Source organism: Oncorhynchus mykiss, chromosome 31 (assembly GCF_013265735.2).
Source record: "Oncorhynchus mykiss isolate Arlee chromosome 31, USDA_OmykA_1.1, whole genome shotgun sequence".
In the NCBI taxonomy this organism is placed as follows: Eukaryota; Metazoa; Chordata; class Actinopteri; order Salmoniformes; family Salmonidae; genus Oncorhynchus; species Oncorhynchus mykiss.
The window spans coordinates 16541414-16558124 of NC_050571.1; the positions used below are offsets into that span (position 1 = coordinate 16541414).

At 41.5% G+C, this 16711-nt stretch overlaps 2 protein-coding genes across 3 annotated transcripts; one reads left to right on the forward strand and one right to left on the reverse strand.

The window, feature by feature from the left end:
- The first annotated feature begins 71 nt into the window (after positions 1-71).
- Positions 72-6916, forward strand: LOC110504661 (pre-mRNA-processing factor 39). Of its 2 annotated transcripts, XM_021583428.2 has the most exons (14): positions 72-201; positions 776-1017; positions 1235-1360; positions 2244-2362; positions 2546-2713; positions 2923-3085; positions 3274-3378; positions 3520-3786; positions 3884-4010; positions 4095-4366; positions 4604-4788; positions 5573-5647; positions 5801-5978; positions 6064-6916. In XM_021583428.2, exons 1-14 carry the CDS (start codon positions 138-140, stop codon positions 6136-6138), a joined length of 2166 nt encoding a protein of 721 aa, XP_021439103.1. In that variant the 5' UTR covers positions 72-137; the 3' UTR covers positions 6139-6916. The 2 variants fall into 2 exon arrangements, with proteins under 2 accessions (XP_021439103.1, XP_021439104.2); XM_021583429.2 differs by lacking the exons at positions 5573-5647; positions 5801-5978; positions 6064-6916 and adding an exon at positions 4942-4993.
- A 150-nt stretch (positions 6917-7066) lies between these two features.
- Positions 7067-10763, reverse strand: LOC110504669 (UBX domain-containing protein 1). Its single transcript, XM_021583440.2, has 10 exons — positions 10657-10763; positions 9936-9998; positions 9778-9831; positions 9529-9659; positions 9286-9370; positions 8917-9108; positions 8254-8305; positions 8017-8136; positions 7639-7822; positions 7067-7389 (listed from the first exon to the last, which is right to left on the reverse strand). Exons 2-10 carry the CDS (start codon positions 9992-9994, stop codon positions 7349-7351), a joined length of 918 nt encoding a protein of 305 aa, XP_021439115.1. The 5' UTR covers positions 9995-9998; positions 10657-10763; the 3' UTR covers positions 7067-7348.
- Between the last annotated feature and the right edge of the window lie 5948 nt (positions 10764-16711).

Sequence of the window (16711 nt, forward strand, 5' to 3'; positions counted from 1 at the left end):
CAAAATTTTAAAGAATATAAATAGGGTTTGGGTTAGAAATGGGTGGGGTTATGACTTTGTGGCTGTGGTAACTAGTGACTACCTCTTGCAGAAGGTACTTGTCGCATAGGAGTGACGTTATTCTGTCATTTTCAAACATGGCGGCCGAAGGCTCGGATTTAGAAGACCTGAGCAGCAACGGGCTAATGGAGGGTCCTTCGGGTTGTAAAAACATAAAATAATACAAATATATTGATGAAGCTATTCGATAGTGACGTAGAGATCATATGAATAGTCGTTTGTAACTTCACAGGTCAGCTAGCAGTCGCAAGGACGCATGTGAAACGATGGCTAGCTTTCTAACTAGCCGACATGGCTAACATTAATTTCTGGTGCGCAAACTGGCGAAACAGAAATTGTCTTTCCCCTAGCTAGTACCAGAGTAAATCAACTAGCTAGTACTTGTTAGCCCGAGTATTTTGTTATGGTATGTTAATCTGATCTAACGACTGTAGAAGCAGACATAAATCGCTGTTCCCCTGCAGAATTTCGGAAGTTTATGCCGTTTGTTGACATTGCCGACGTCATGATCTCTGTGTAGTATGTTGAAATCCTAATGAATGAATGGCGAAAAACACCATCAGTGACTGAAATTTCCTTTTATAATGGCATTAATTTACATATAGTCTGTAAATGACATCTGCTTATGTATTATCGAGCAGGCCAGCCATTTCTTTGTGTTATAGATAAAACAGTTTTCTTCCCTGTGTAACTTTCTCAATTTCTAATTTGAAAGCTCCGGAAGCCACGGAGGCTGTCCAACATCCAACAGAGATGGAAGAGGTATCAGAGGGAAATGGTGGAGAAGAGGCTTCAGAAGCAGCAGCTGCGACAGCATACAACATGCCTCTGGTGGAGAATGAGGAGGAAGAGGACGGAGAGTTGCCGGCGGACTTTGACCGACTCTGGAAGCTGGCCCATGACAATCCACAGGATTTTTCTAGCTGGACTGACCTGCTGCAGTACAGTGAGCAAGAGGTGAGAAGAGCTGAGGGGACAGACAAGATTCCTATTGGCATTTTGACATAACCAAAGATCTTCTGCATGAATAATTAATGCGTAGCTAACCGTACCACTGTTGTTAAGGAATGCAGTGTTGAAGTTGAAACCAACACTTCACATCAATAATGATGACAACTAAACTCATTGTTACTTAGTGAATTTGCAGCTAACCCAGATTTCTAATGTTCCCCAGAGTCACATGACAGCATCACGTCGAGCGCTGGTTGCCTTTCTGGCGCGTTACCCCCTGTGCTACGGATATTGGAAGAAGTTTGCCGACTTGGAGCGACGTGCAGGCTACACCAACAAAGCTCAGGAGGTATGATGAAGAAGAGTGTTTGGTAAAAGTGACACGGATGTGTGTCTTGTAGTGCTAAGCGATTCGTGATTTTTTTTTTTAGATGTTTTGGTTAGATTATTTAAAAAACAATCGCTGTTTTCGATTTCTCTTTCAATAATTTTTTTAAACATTAAATGCATTATGAAATACCTATTTAATGGAAATTTGAAAGCCAAAAATAGCAAACATTCAATTGCCAAAACATTGTAAATATTCATTGTCTCTGTCAGGTCCATATAGAAAAAAAGGAAATTACTATGGGACTCCCAATCACAACCGGCCATGATTGGGAGTCCCATAGGGCGGCGCACAATTGGCCCAGCGTCTTCCGGGTTCGGATTATGCCGGGGTAGGCCGTAATTGTAAATAAGAATTTGTTCTTAATAACTGACTTGCCTAGTTAAATAAAACATTTGACTAATCTCTGTGCTCCCCATACTGAACTGTCAGTAGTCATCCTATATAACTAGCCTGCCTAAGTATGCTGTCTGACAATTATTTTACTTGTTTTTCAAAGTAGATAAGCTATACTTTCCTCTCTCTCCTCTATGTGTGTATATATATATATATATATATATATATATATATATATATATATATATATATATATATATATATATATATACACACACACACTAAATGGAATTCCAGTAATTTAACTGATGTCGGTCAATTAGTCATTTAATAACCAGCATCTGCTATGGTCTGTAGCATCTGCTATGGTCTGTAGCATCTGCTATGTTTAATAGCCATTGACTTAACAAAGGGCACATACCGCAGTGCTACATTCTTTGAAAGTCTTTGGCACTAGGAAATTATGTAAGTGAGATGATTGCTTCATAATGTTTTTGTGTTGTTCCAGGTGTGTGTTCAGGGTCTGAAGGCCATCCCTCTGAGCGTAGATCTGTGGATCCACTACATTAACCTGCTACTGGGCACGCTGAACATGAACCTGCCAGAGTCCTCTCAGTGCATTCGCAGGTATACACTCTTAAACTCAGTGTCACACTTATACACATTTGTTTACTTCTTTTGCTAGCTTTACATTCAACTCTAGCCAGAACACCACCTTTTTCCATACAGTACTTATTGTTCAACGTAATGTTTTAACAGCCTAAACTATGTTTTATATCAATCTGATTGATTCTTGTCTCTTCTCCCCAGTGCATTTGAAGAGGCGGTGGCAGCGGCAGGACTAGACTTCCACTCTGACCGTCTGTGGGAGCTGTACATCGAGTGGGAGAAGGAGCAGGGAGACATGAAGGCTGCCACTGGAGTCTACGACAGAATCCTCAGAGTCCCCACTCAGCTGTACAGCAGCCACTATGAGAAGTGAGACTGTACACAGTCACAAACAGTACATTTTCTCTACTAAGAGAAATAGTAGAGCTTCAAATCAGTCAAAATTATGAAATGTTAACATTTTATTAAATTCTAGATTTTGATAATTGTATGATAATCATGCTCACTTCTTAATGCGGACCTCTTATTTGCTGACCTGGTGAATCTTATCCAATCTCTCCATACCTCCTCTCTCACAGATTCAAGACTCATCTTAATGCTCATGCGCCCAAGGACGTCCTCTCAGCAGTGGAGTATGAGGGGTTGCTTGAGGAATCTAAACAGATACACAAGACTGAGAAGGCTGAGTTGGCTGAGGGGGAAGATGAGTTACCGCCTGGGGAAGAGAAGGAACCTACAGAGGTGGTTTACAAATGACAAATCCCTGCTAGTGTTGGAGAAGATTTAACATGAATGTCAGATGCAGCCAAAATAGCAGATAGTGGAGACATTTCAAGTTGTGGAGTGAGGTTACGGTGTAGGATCTAACTCTGTTAAACAAATTTAAAAGTCTGTCATTATAACTGTCATGTTATGGTTCACCCAATCAGGAAGAGGTGATTCCGAAGATGCGAGAACTCCTATTGGCTCGCAGGGAGAAGGTGTACCAGGACCTTGAGGGAGAAGTCAGGAAGAGGTGGAACTTTGAGGAAGCTGTGAGTTACCCCGGACAGACAGACACACACACACATCCCTTCAATGTGCAACTCCGAAGTTACGATTGAAGTGTGATACTTTCATTGGTTGGAAACATTGACTTACCTTCTCTTCTGTTCCCATTCCTCCCTCCATTCCAGATCAAGCGTCCTTATTTCCACGTGAAGCCTCTGGACCGGACCCAGCTGAAAGCCTGGCACTCCTACCTGGACTGGGAGCTCACCCAGCTGGGAGGGGGGGGTGAAAAGGAGGTGGAGACCGAACCAGACTCCATGGAGGGCCAGGAAGAGGAGCAAAAAGAGGGGTCAAAGAGCAGTGGGATCATTGCTGGGGGTGACCGGAGGGTACGGATCCTGTTTGAGCGCTGTCTGATTGCCTGCGCGCTCTACGAGGAGTTCTGGACCAAGGTAAGGAGGGGCTGCAGGGGTGTGTGTGTGGGTGCGCGTGTCAGTAACATGTTTGTATGTCAGTGTAACTAATATATGCTTTATGCATATTTCTCAGTATGTTCAGTACCTGGAACCTCAGAGTCTGTACGAGGCACGGGGAGTGTTCAGGCGAGCCTGTGAGATCCACCTGGCACACAAACACACCATGCACCTGCAGTGGGCCACTTTTGAGGAGAGGCATGGTGAGAGAGGAAGAGACATGAAACACAGGATATCATTACCCAGTGTTGTAGCTCACTCACACCCTCCTCCCGTCCTCCTCCCAGGTGATCTAACAGAGGCACGGCGTGTTCTAGAATCTCTGGAAACCTCTATCCCAGGATTGGCCATGGTCCGGCTGCGCAGGGCGGGGCTAGAGAGACGGGCGGGCCGGCTAGATGAATCAGAAGCTCTGCTCAGGGACGCGGTGGACCAAGCCAAAGAGACTCCTCACCTCCATGCATTCTACTCCATCAAACTAGCCCGGCTGTTGCTGAAGCTTTGCAAGAACCCCAGCAAGGCCCGGGGTGTCCTGCAGGAGGCGCTGGAGATTAGCCCGGTGAGAGAAGGGGGGAATTGAGGGAATAACAGCTGGAAGCTTTTAGTACAGAGGGGAAGAGGATCACTTGCTCTAACTTTTACATGAAGCCTTAACCTAAACCTCAGAGAAGATATCACTTATGGTTTGATGCCAGATCTCCCTTTCTTGATGATCTCTTGACCAAGCAGTAGGCTATAACTCTCTGTCCCTCTCTTTCCTCCCTTACTCTCCACCTATTCTCTCTCCCTTTCCCAGGATAACGGTAAACTGCACCTGAACCTGCTGGAGCTGGAGGTGTCTGGTGACCCCAGAGGGTCACCCGAGGGGGTGCAGCAGTGTGTGACTCGGGCGCTGGCCGCACCCCTCTCCCCACGGACCAAGATCCTCTTTTCCCAGAGGGGCCTACAGTACGCTGAGGACTATGGGACTTCTGTGCAAAGGTCAGGGGTCACAGGATTGTTTGTTGTTTTTAGATACAATCAGGAACCCAGAGAAAAATGAACATGTCAAGGCATTTTATTGAATGAATGAAACTGGGAGAAATGCAATTTACCATGTTTTAAATGTTACTGTTGCTGTCCTCTGGCCTGCAGTGTGCTAACAGTCTATGAAGAGCATACCATGTTTTAAATGTTACTGTTGCTGTCCTCTGGCCTGTAGTGTGCTAACAGTCTATGAAGAGCATCACTTTACCATGTTTTAAATGTTACTGTTGCTGTCCTCTGGCCTGCAGTGTGCTAACAGTCTATGAAGAGCATCACTTTACCATGTTTTAAATGTTACTGTTGCTGTCCTCTGGACTGCAGTGTGCTAAGTCTATGAAGAGCATCACTTTACCATGTTTTAAATGTTACTGTTGCTGTCCTCTGGACTGCAGTGTGCTAACAGTCTATGAAGAGCATCACTTTACCATGTTTTAAATGTTACTGTTGCTGTCCTCTGGACTGCAGTGTGCTAACAGTCTATGAAGAGCATCACTTTACCATGTTTTAAATGTTGCTGTCCTCTGGACTGCAGTGTGCTAACAGTCTATGAAGAGCATCACTTTACCATGTTTTAAATGTTACTGTCCTCTGGACTGCAGTGTGCTAACAGTCTATGAAGAGCATCACTTTACCATGTTTTAAATGTTACTGTCCTCTGGACTGCAGTGTGCTAACAGTCTATGAAGAGCATCACTTTACCATGTTTTAAATGTTACTGTTGCTGTCCTCTGGCCTGCAGTGTGCTAACAGTCTATGAGGAGCATCAGAAGCTGCTGAAAGAGCTTGGCAACAAGAAGAGAAGGGCTGAGAACGGGTGAGATTATAGCACATCTGTCAATATCATTACCAATAAAATAGTGTGATGTAGTGACTCAATACTGAGATTTGACAGTCAACCATGGAGAAGCAAATGTATAAACTTCATGGATTGGTTATTGACGCAGTTGTTGTATTGATTGATCTGCAGAGACAGCGAGGACCCAGAGAAGATGAGTAAAGGAGAAGACGGCTCCGCTGTGCCCGCTCCACCACCGGCCCCTCCCACAATGCCCCATGTTCCCATGACGACACCACCTCCACCCATGATGGGTGGGGACATGAGTGCGGCTCACGCAGGCTACGCAGGCTATGGAAGCTGGTATCAGGTACGACAGGGATAGGGTAACCTCATAGGGTAAGATTTGAATACCCCTGCACTCAAGTGTTGATTAATGTTTTTTTCTCTTTCAGCAACCACAGTACGGGGGATACGGAGGCTACCAGCAACCCTGGAACTACAATCAGGGTTACTACCCTCCCAGCTAAGGGGGAAGAGAAATGCTGTGACACCATTGTTCAGTGAACTCACCACCACCTCACTTTAAATTCCACGGATGAGTCCAAATGGCACCTTATTTCCTATGTAGTGCACTGTCTTTGACCAGGGTCCAGGTCAAAAGTAGTGCACTTTGTAGGGAATAGGTTGCCATTAGGGATTTAACTAATATCAGGAACAGGGGTGTTACATCTACTACTCGTTTGGTCTTTGAAAATGTGCTCTTGTACATTGTTTTAACGATAAACTATTTTTGTATTCTCTTCTACATGCAGCCCCTTTCAATTTAAGCAAAACCCCTCTCCACAGGTCCTGTATTATTTAAAGTCTTGCATCATTCCAGAAGTATAGGCTAGTCTTTTTTTCTAATGTACATAATGGTGTTTTATAGTATGAAGTCGGAGCTCTTTCATATACGAGCAGGTTAAGATCAATCTATTGTCCCTCATTCAAAGCTTGAGGATCGCCATTGAAGTTTCTGCCCAGTTGAGTCCTCCAGACAGAAGATAGGGAAGCCATGTTGTTGTATGCAGGTACCAGTGCCTCTGGTCAAGCAAGGCGTAATAAGTGGATGTACGCTGTGCTGTACCTAATGGACATTTCCAAAACTAACAGCATTGGTCATGTTTGGTAAAATTTTAGGAGTAGGAAACTGTTAAATGTTTGTCAAAATCCACTTAAACCAAACTTTTGCCTTTATCACTGTTTTTGAAAATGTAACTTTTTAATCTTCACTTTTAACATTGCTCAATAAACCATTTCAGTGCATCTTAATGTGAATTCGATGTATGTAGATTAAGTATCTGTTAAACTGATTTGGAGCCCTGGATTGTGCAGCTTCATAAAAAATAAGATTATTCCTGTACATTTTGAGTTGTTGCATTCGCTGTGGAAAGTATGTTCAGTCCACCACATTACTCTCCAAGTAAGTTTATTCAAGTTTGAGTGAGTTTGCAATAACACCACTGTAAAATGATTTAACTTTGAAAAACTACAATTTACAGTGCCAACGAGCCAGGTCTAACTTTAGGCCCCATGATAATCAATCCAGTCATCCATTTTGTGTTGCCATTAAAGATTCAGATTAAAGTTCAAAGTGTTTGTTGAAGGAGAATTAATCCATAGTTGACATCCTGGTCTCTGTCCTGTTGGGGATGATAAATGATGTTGGCTCATAAAGCATTTTATTACTTCAGGTCCTTATTTCTTTGCAACGACCAGCACAGCTGAAGGCACCAAACCTGAACAATGACACAAAACATTTAAGACCGTATCAAATGTTATTGGTCGCTACACAAACTAGAACACACCTTCAATCTCATATTAGATTCATCTATAACTGCAACACAGCATAGAAGAAAGCGATATGTCTTTGGCTGGTTTTGACCTCTCCAGTCCTTTCAGATTAGTGCGGATGAAGGAGAGGAAGTCACTTTGGACTATTGTAACTGTACAAGCCCAGTAAGAGGGGCATCGTCCTGTCTGCTCACCCAACTCCTGTAGAGGTTTCTCCATGTCCAGTTCTGTGTAAACGCGGCGTGGGTACGGGGACAGCAGCGTGAAGTCCTGGCCCTCGGGGGCGTCGCCATTCATCTGGATGTAGACACGCACGGCAGCCAGCGGCTCCTGGGCCTTGAACACGGAGGTCAGTGCCGAGCCGTCAAGCATACGCACCTGCGGACAGGAGGATGAATTAATCAACTTTATTGACTGTTGAGACACCAAACAACGGTTGTCTAAAGATTATTGTGCAAACAAACTCATAAAAAAGATCTGTTGTATTACAACTGTTGTGTCAAATGCGTTGTACATCCGTTGTGAGTATGAACAGAATGAGAACTAAGCCATAGACATCCATGGCCCCTTACCTGGATTCTACACTCGTTATAGTCCTTCTTGGCGGGAGGCGGGCCCTGACTGGGCGGAGAGGAGGGAGGGCCCTCTGCTGAAGGGGAGGTTACAGCTCTACTAGAAGAACCACCTCCAAACTGGAGAAGAGAGGCGTAGAAGGGGTTAGTGCGTTCAACTCTTTCTATGAAAGACATGGAGACGTTATTTAGCAACAGTTCAGCATACGAGTTAGATGCTGTAGGTGCAGTCAGTACCTTAAGTGCTCTCTCCTCTCTGTCACGTGCTATCTTGTCTCGCACCCGCTGCCTGAGAGAGAGAGAGCAGTCATTTGATTAAAAAAAATATATATATATTTAACTAGGCAAGTCAATTAAGAACAAATTCTTATTTACAATGACGGCCTAACCCGGCCAAACCTGGATGATGCTGGGCCAATTGTGCGCCGCCCCATGGGACTCCCAAACACGGCCGGATGTGATACAGCCTGGATTCATACCAGGGACTGTAGTGATGCCTCTTGCACTGAGATGCAGTGCCTTAGACCGCTGCGCCACTCGGGAGCAAGGGAAGAGTTGTGGAGTGGGAATAGACCTAATTTGCACGAAGCCATTTAGAAGAAGCAACTATTGGCTGTGTCTGAAAACATTACTAGCTATTTTTGTTTCCTAAATTCCTCTCAAAGCTCATTGGAAGAGGTTCGAGGGAGGAACCTTGGATCCTCTCCTCCAATGTGCTTTGAGACAACAGCCACTGGCCATGTCGAGAGCATCAAATCCATCCGTGATGTATTGTGGGTAAATTGTGACTGACTAAATGATCTACAAATAATATAATAAGTATTTTGTAGGTCAGATAATTGGCAGTCACCTGCAATGCTGACTGAAATGACTAACAAGCCCATTGACTTCATGGCTTACTTGGCCATTTTGTCGTCGTTCTTCTCTCTCTGGCGCAGGTCGACCATTTTCTTCATCTCATCCTCCTGCAGTTTCTGTTTGACCTGCAGCAGCTCCTGCCCCTGCCTCCTCCTCTGCTTCTCTCTGTCCACCTCTTCTGCTCGCTCCCTCTCTCTCCGCTCCTCCTGCTTCACCCGCATCAGATCCTCTAGCCTGTTTCACACACACGCAGGCAGACACACACAGGTTTCATTGTATGCCGTCTCTTTGTATTTCCAACAGAAGGCCTACCCTTTTGCTGATCTCATTGAGTAACACCTTTTGACCAAACCCCAGTTTCTGACAGAATAAGATAAGTGTGTAAACAGAGGTAGAGGTTAATTATCTAACCTCTTTATCTGCTCACGTTTCTCCTCCTCTGTCATTGGTTGTTTAGTATCCCCGTCATGGATCATCTGGTCACCCCCATCTGTAGCTAAAAGTTAGAGTTAACATATAAGAGGTGAGGGACAAGAAGACAATGTAAACCAACAACCATGTTAACCTATGTAATGGGAAGCGATAGTTATAACTCGATCATAACAATATAAGTAACCATAATACAAAATGCTGTCACGACAACTGACCACTTACCAGGGTCTGCTCCCTCTGCTGTGGGCTGGGCTGCTGGACTGGGCAGTTGTGGGTCACTTCCTCCAAGCACGTTCCCCACAGGAGGTACATAGGGCTCATCAATGTCTGGGTCACCCTCATGTTCCATCAACCTGTGGAAGAAGCATGATAGAAGAGACATCATGAATCAGTTATCCAATGTGAATAACTTAACTGAGGATGAAAAATGCTCAGAGACTAGCTCACCAATGCCCCTATCAGTTGACTTACCAGTCCATGGCCCGCTCTATGCCCTGGTTTCCTGTGTGTGCCACAGCCTTTTCCCTGCAAGCAGAAGAAATATGGACAGGATTAGAGTTGATCACATCATCTTATCATGATCTTTAGTTTGTAGAAGAATAGCCACATTAATTCAGTTAGCTACTTACGCCCTGTTTCTGTCAAAGCCCATTTCCAGCAGGCTGTCCAATGTTGTTTGTTCTGCCATCTTGCTGAGAATATGAAAGTGAAGAAGAGTTTCACTTTGTAGTCTGATACTGTAAGCAAGTAGCTGGGCACGTGAAGTAGATCCAAGGGCCACAAACATGTATCGTTATGTCTATATGATTGAGATTCAGGTTTAACCACTTACATGCTACCTGTATAACTAGGTTAGTTAGATGGGCTGTTACATAGATCCAGAATGTGCTGGCTCGCAAGTTGTGTAACGTTAAGTTAGCTAACGTACTTGTCTGGACTGAACTGGCTATGAAGTTAACGAAGCAGCATCACTTAGGCAACGTCCCGCAGGAAACATTTTAGTATCTACAGACCATCACATGAAAATCATTCATAAACCAAATAAGATTTGTCCAGTAACTTTGCCGTATTATCTGTGTTCACATATAGCTGGCTAGCGGGCTAACTAGCTGTAAACTGACGGTAGCTAGTATGATGGAGGAATGAGATGGCTAATTTCAGTTAGACTCTCCTGCTAGCTTGTAACAAGAACACTGTTTCCAGAGTAAATTGATGATGGCCTGTAAAATATATCTAGGGTGACTATTACATTGCACTTGTGAAAATGATGGCGCTCAACCATTTCATAAACGTTATTCTACTAAATAGCATTATTTGTTTGTGCAACATTAGCTAACGTTAGCAACTCACATTCAGAATCAGTCAACCCACAACACCGCTTTCTGACCGTACAGTCCACATGCAAGTACGGAGGCCCGATAGGATAAAGGAAAATGACCACATTTTCCAAACATTCTCATTCATAGCTCATTGCTGCCATCTAGTGGACCTCACGCCTACCCTGTCTAGTGGACCTCACGCCTTCCCTATCTGGTGGACCTTAAGCCTTCCCTGTCTAGTGGACCTTACACATCCCTATCTAGTGGACCTTACACATCCCTATCTAGTGGACCTTACACATCCCTATCTAGTGGACATTACACCTCCCTATCTAGTGGACCTAAGCCTTCCCTGTCTAGTGGACCTTACACATCCCTGTCTAGTGGACCTTACACATCCCTGTCTAGTGGACCTTACACATCCCTGTCTAGTGAACCATACACATCCCTGTCTAGTGAACCATACACATCCCTGTCTAGTGAACCATACACATCCCTGTCTAGTGGACCTTACACCTCCCTATCTAGTGGACCTTACACATCCCTGTCTAGTGGACCTTACACCTCCCTATCTAGTGGACCGTAAGCCTTCCCTGTCTAGTGGATCTTACACATCCCTGTCTAGTGGACCTTATACCTCCCTATCTAGTGGACCTTACACCTCCCTATCTAGTGGACCTTACACCTCCCTATCTAGTGGACCTTACACATCCCTATCTAGTGGACCTTACACCTTCCCTGACGTCACCCTGAATTTAATTGCTGCTGCTCTATCGATCACGGAGAAGAAACAGTTGGCTGGAGCGATGTGAATGGGGTGTCCAGGTAACACTACACTAACAGAGTCTTTCTAACATTTTCTGAACACTGTGATTTATACACACACATTATAGTTTCATTATGTGTAATCTCCACTTTTGTTTGCCCCCTGTATTATATAAAAAGTTATATCTGATTCCTGAGCATGCTTTTACTGATACTATTTGGGTTTAGGGTGTGTGTGTGTGTGTGTGTGTGTGTGTGTGTGTGTGTGTGTGTGTGTGTGCGCGCCCATGTGTGTAGGCTTTGTGTGTTTGCTAAGGTTTTACTGTATGACTGTATACCTGTAGGTATTCAAACAGGATGCAGAGTTTATGGGCAGGGCCTGTTACATATTTACTGTACATATAATTAATTATTCATTTATCTCTCCCTCTCACAGCCTTAAGCAGCCCTCACTCACTTCCTTGACCAGTCCTTTACTGAACTTCCGTTCCTGAGGGTGAGTAGGTTCAGTTTGTTTTCAAATTCTTATGTTTAAATCAACCTGTCTACATTATGAGATTAAGAAATTTAGTGAAGTGCAATAGATCATTCCATCCATAGTCAGTTTTATTTAGAACACTGGTAGCCTTTCATCTTGTGGTTTTCTCTTATTGTAACTGACAGGCACAGAGAAAGTCGGCTAATTTCCAAACTTGTTTCCGTACTTGATTTAACGTATTAAGTACTTGTAATTCTAAATGATTACACGATTATATTTTGTGATATGTGAATTCACTGATCAGACAAAGAAACTCAAATGAATGCAAAAATATAGAAAGAGAGCAACATGTAAGACAGAAAGGTGAACAACGTTGGAGGAGGCAGTGAGGGTCCAAAGTCACTCTTTTTTTTAAATTGTTTTAGTTTTGCAAAGCTGGAAGGGTGGGGGGTAAAGATCAGTGAGTCAAAGTCTAGAGAGATTCTGGGAAGGACAGCAAAAAAGAGAAGGCCTAATATTTTGGAACTAGAGAAGGTCTAGGATGTATACTATGTTTATCATAGTAAGTTCAATACTGTTTGAAATCCTCTCAATTCAATAAATGTAATTGAAATTCATTCATGAATGCATAAAAAAAGTATTTAATTGATTGAAGTTGAATAACTGAATCCCCTTTGCAGGACTCCCAGACTACCTATGTGCTGATTGATACCAACCCTTTGAGAACATTGCACTGGCGGGCACAATCACCATGCCCTTTAGTCATATTCTATCATTCAGATAATCACCATGCCCTTTAGTCATATTCTATCATTCAGATAATCACCATGCCCTTTAGTCATATTCTTACATTCAGATAATCACCATGCCCTTTAGTCATATTCTATCATTCAGATAATCACCATGCCCTTTAGTCATATTCTATCATTCAGATAATCACCATGCCCTTTAGTCATATTCTATCATTCAGATAATCACCATGCCCTTTAGTCATATTCTATCATTCAGATAATCACCATGCCCTTTAGTCATACTCTTTCATTCAGATAATCACCATGCCCTTTAGTCATATTCTATCATTCAGATAATCACCATGCCCTTTAGTCATATTCTTACAATCAGATAATCACCATGCCCTTTAGTCATATTCTTACAATCAGATAATCACCATGCCCTTTAGTCATATTCTATCATTCAGATAATCACCATGTCCTTTAGTCATACTCTTTCATTCAGATAATCACCATGCCCTTTAGTCATACTGTTTCATTCAGATAATCACTGTGCCTTTTAGTCATATTCTATCATTCAGATAATCACCATGCCCTTTAGTCATATTCTATCATTCAGATAATCACCATGCCCTTTAGTCATACTGTTTCATTCAGATAATCACCATGCCCTTTAGTAATATTCTATCATTCAGATAATCAACATGCCCTTTAGTCATATTCTTTCATTCAGATAATCACCATGCCCTTTAGTCATACTCTTTCATTCAGATAATCACCATGCCCTTTAGTCATACTCTTTCATTCAGATAATCACCATGCCCTTTAGTCATACTGTTTCATTCAGATAATCACTGTGCCTTTTAGTCATATTCTATCATTCAGATAATCACCATACCCTTTAGTCATATTCTTTCATTCAGATAATCACCATGCCCTTTAGTCATACTGTTTCATTCAGATAATCACCATGCCCTTTAGTCATACTGTTTCATTCAGATAATCACCATGCCCTTTAGTCATATTCTATCATTCAGATAATCACCATGCCCTTTAGTCATACTCTTACATTCAGATAATCACCATGCCCTTTAGTCATACTGTTTCATTCAGATAATCACCATGCCCTTTAGTCATATTCTATCATTCAGATAATCACCATGCCCTTTAGTCATACTCTTACATTCAGATAATCAACATGCCCTTTAGTCATATTCTTTCATTCAGATAATCCACATGCCCTTTAGTCATACTGTTTCATTCAGATAATCACAATGCCCTTTAGTCATACTGTTTCATTCAGATAATCACCATACCCTTTAGTCATATTCTATCATTCAGATAATCAACATGCCCTTTAGTCATATTCTTTCATTCAGATAATCACCATGCCCTTTAGTCATATTCTATCATTCAGATAATCACCATGCCCTTTAGTCATATTCTTTCATTCAGATAATCACCATGCCCTTTAGTCATATTCTTTCATTCAGATAATCAACATGCCCTTTAGTCATACTGTTTCATTCAGATAATCCACATGCCCTTTAGTCATACTGTTTCATTCAGATAATCACCATGCCCTTTAGTCATACTGTTTCATTCAGATAATCACCATGCCCTTTAGTCATATTCTATCATTCAGATAATCAACATGCCCTTTAGTCATATTCTTTCATTCAGATAATCACCATGCCCTTTAGTCATATTCTATCATTCAGATAATCACCATGCCCTTTAGTCATATTCTTTCATTCAGATAATCACCATGCCCTTTAGTCATATTCTTTCATTCAGATAATCAACATGCCCTTTAGTCATACTGTTTCATTCAGATAATCACCATGCCCTTTAGTCATATTCTTACATTCAGATAATCACCATGCCCTTTAGTCATACTGTTTCATTCAGATAATCATCATGCCCTTTAGTCATACTGTTTCATTCAGATAATCAACATGCCCTTTAGTCATACTGTTTCATTCAGATAATCACCATGCCCTTTAGTCATATTCTTACATTCAGATAATCACCATGCCCTTTAGTCATATTCTATCATTCAGATAATCACCACGCCCTTTAGTCATACTGTTTCATTCAGATAATCACCATGCCCTTTAGTCATATTCTTTCATTCAGATAATCACCATGCCCTTTAGTCATATTCTTTCATTCAGATAATCAACATGCCCTTTAGTCATACTGTTTCATTCAGATAATCACCATGCCCTTTAGTCATATTCTTACATTCAGATAATCACCATGCCCTTTAGTCATACTGTTTCATTCAGATAATCATCATGCCCTTTAGTCATACTGTTTCATTCAGATAATCAACATGCCCTTTAGTCATACTGTTTCATTCAGATAATCACCATGCCCTTTAGTCATATTCTTACATTCAGATAATCACCATGCCCTTTAGTCATATTCTTACATTCAGATAATCACCATGCCCTTTAGTCATACTGTTTCATTCAGATAATCACCATGCCCTTTAGTCATACTGTTTCATTCAGATAATCACTGTGCCCTTTAGTCATATTCTATCATTCAGATAATCACCATGCCCTTTAGTCATACTGTTTCATTCAGATAATCACCATGCCCTTTAGTCATATTCTTTCATTCAGATAATCAACATGCCCTTTAGTCATACTGTTTCATTCAGATAATCACCATGCCCTTTAGTCATATTCTATCATTCAGATAATCACCACGCCCTTTAGTCATACTGTTTCATTCAGATAATTACCATGCCCTTTAGTCATACTGTTTCATTCAGATAATCACTGTGCCCTTTAGTCATATTCTATCATTCAGATAATCACTGTGCCCTTTAGTCATATTCTATCATTCAGATAATCAACATGCCCTTTAGTCATACTCTTTCATTCAGATAATCACTGTGCCTTTTAGTCATATTCTATCATTCAGATAATCACCATGCCCTTTAGTCATATTCTATCATTCAGATAATCACCATGCCCTTTAGTCATATTCTTTCATTCAGATAATTACCATGCCCTTTAGTCATATTCTATCATTCAGATAATCACTGTGCCCTTTAGTCATATTCTATCATTCAGATAATCACCATGCCCTTTAGTCATACTGTTTCATTCAGATAATCACCATGCCCTTTAGTCATATTCTTTCATTCAGATAATCACCATGACCTTTAGTCATACTGTTTCATTCAGATAATCACCATGCCCTTTAGTCATATTCTTTCATTCAGATAATCACCATGCCCTTTAGTCATATTCTTTCATTCAGATAATCACCATGCCCTTTAGTCATATTCTATCATTCAGATAATCACCACGCCCTTTAGTCATACTGTTTCATTCAGATAATTACCATGCCCTTTAGTCATACTGTTTCATTCAGATAATCACTGTGCCCTTTAGTCATATTCTATCATTCAGATAATCACTGTGCCCTTTAGTCATATTCTATCATTCAGATAATCAACATGCCCTTTAGTCATACTGTTTCATTCAGATAATCACCATGCCCTTTAGTCATATTCTATCATTCAGATAATCACCATGCCCTTTAGTCATACTCTTTCATTCAGATAATCACCATGCCCTTTAGTCATACTGTTTCATTCAGATAATCACCATGCCCTTTAGTCATATTCTATCATTCAGATAATCACCACGCCCTTTAGTCATACTGTTTCATTCAGATAATCACCATGCCCTTTAGTCATATTCTTACATTCAGATAATCACCATGCCCTTTAGTCATACTCTTTCATTCAGATAATCACCATGCCCTTTAGTCATACTGTTTCATTCAGATAATCACCATGCCCTTTAGTCATATTCTATCATTCAGATAATCACCATGCCCTTTAGTCATATTCTTTCATTCAGATAATCACCATGCCCTTTAGTCATATTCTTTCATTCAGATAATCACCATGCCCTTTAGTCATATTCTTTCATTCAGATAATCACCATGCCCTTTAGTCATATTCTTTCATTCAGATAATCAACATGCCCTTTAGTCATACTGTTTCATTCAGATAATCACCATGCCCTTTAGTCATATTCTTTCATTCAGATAATCACCATGCCCTTTAGTCATACTCTTTCATT

Excerpts from the sequence above, each read along its gene's own strand:
- LOC110504661 (XM_021583428.2), top strand. The coding sequence starts at position 138 with ATGGCGGCCGAAGGCTCGGATTTAGAAGACCTGAGCAGCAACGGGCTA. Across the intron at positions 2,363-2,545 it reads TCCTCTCAGTGCATTCGCAG|TGCATTTGAAGAGGCGGTGG; the intron begins GTATACACTCTT and ends TCTTCTCCCCAG. Across the intron at positions 2,714-2,922 it reads TACAGCAGCCACTATGAGAA|ATTCAAGACTCATCTTAATG; the intron begins GTGAGACTGTAC and ends CCTCTCTCACAG.
- LOC110504669 (XM_021583440.2), bottom strand. The coding sequence starts at position 9,994 with ATGGCAGAACAAACAACATTGGACAGCCTGCTGGAAATGGGCTTTGAC. Across the intron at positions 8,137-8,253 it reads GAGAGGAGAGAGCACTTAAG|TTTGGAGGTGGTTCTTCTAG; the intron begins GTACTGACTGCA and ends TCTCTTCTCCAG. Across the intron at positions 7,390-7,638 it reads GAAACCTCTACAGGAGTTGG|GTTTGGTGCCTTCAGCTGTG; the intron begins GTGAGCAGACAG and ends GTCATTGTTCAG.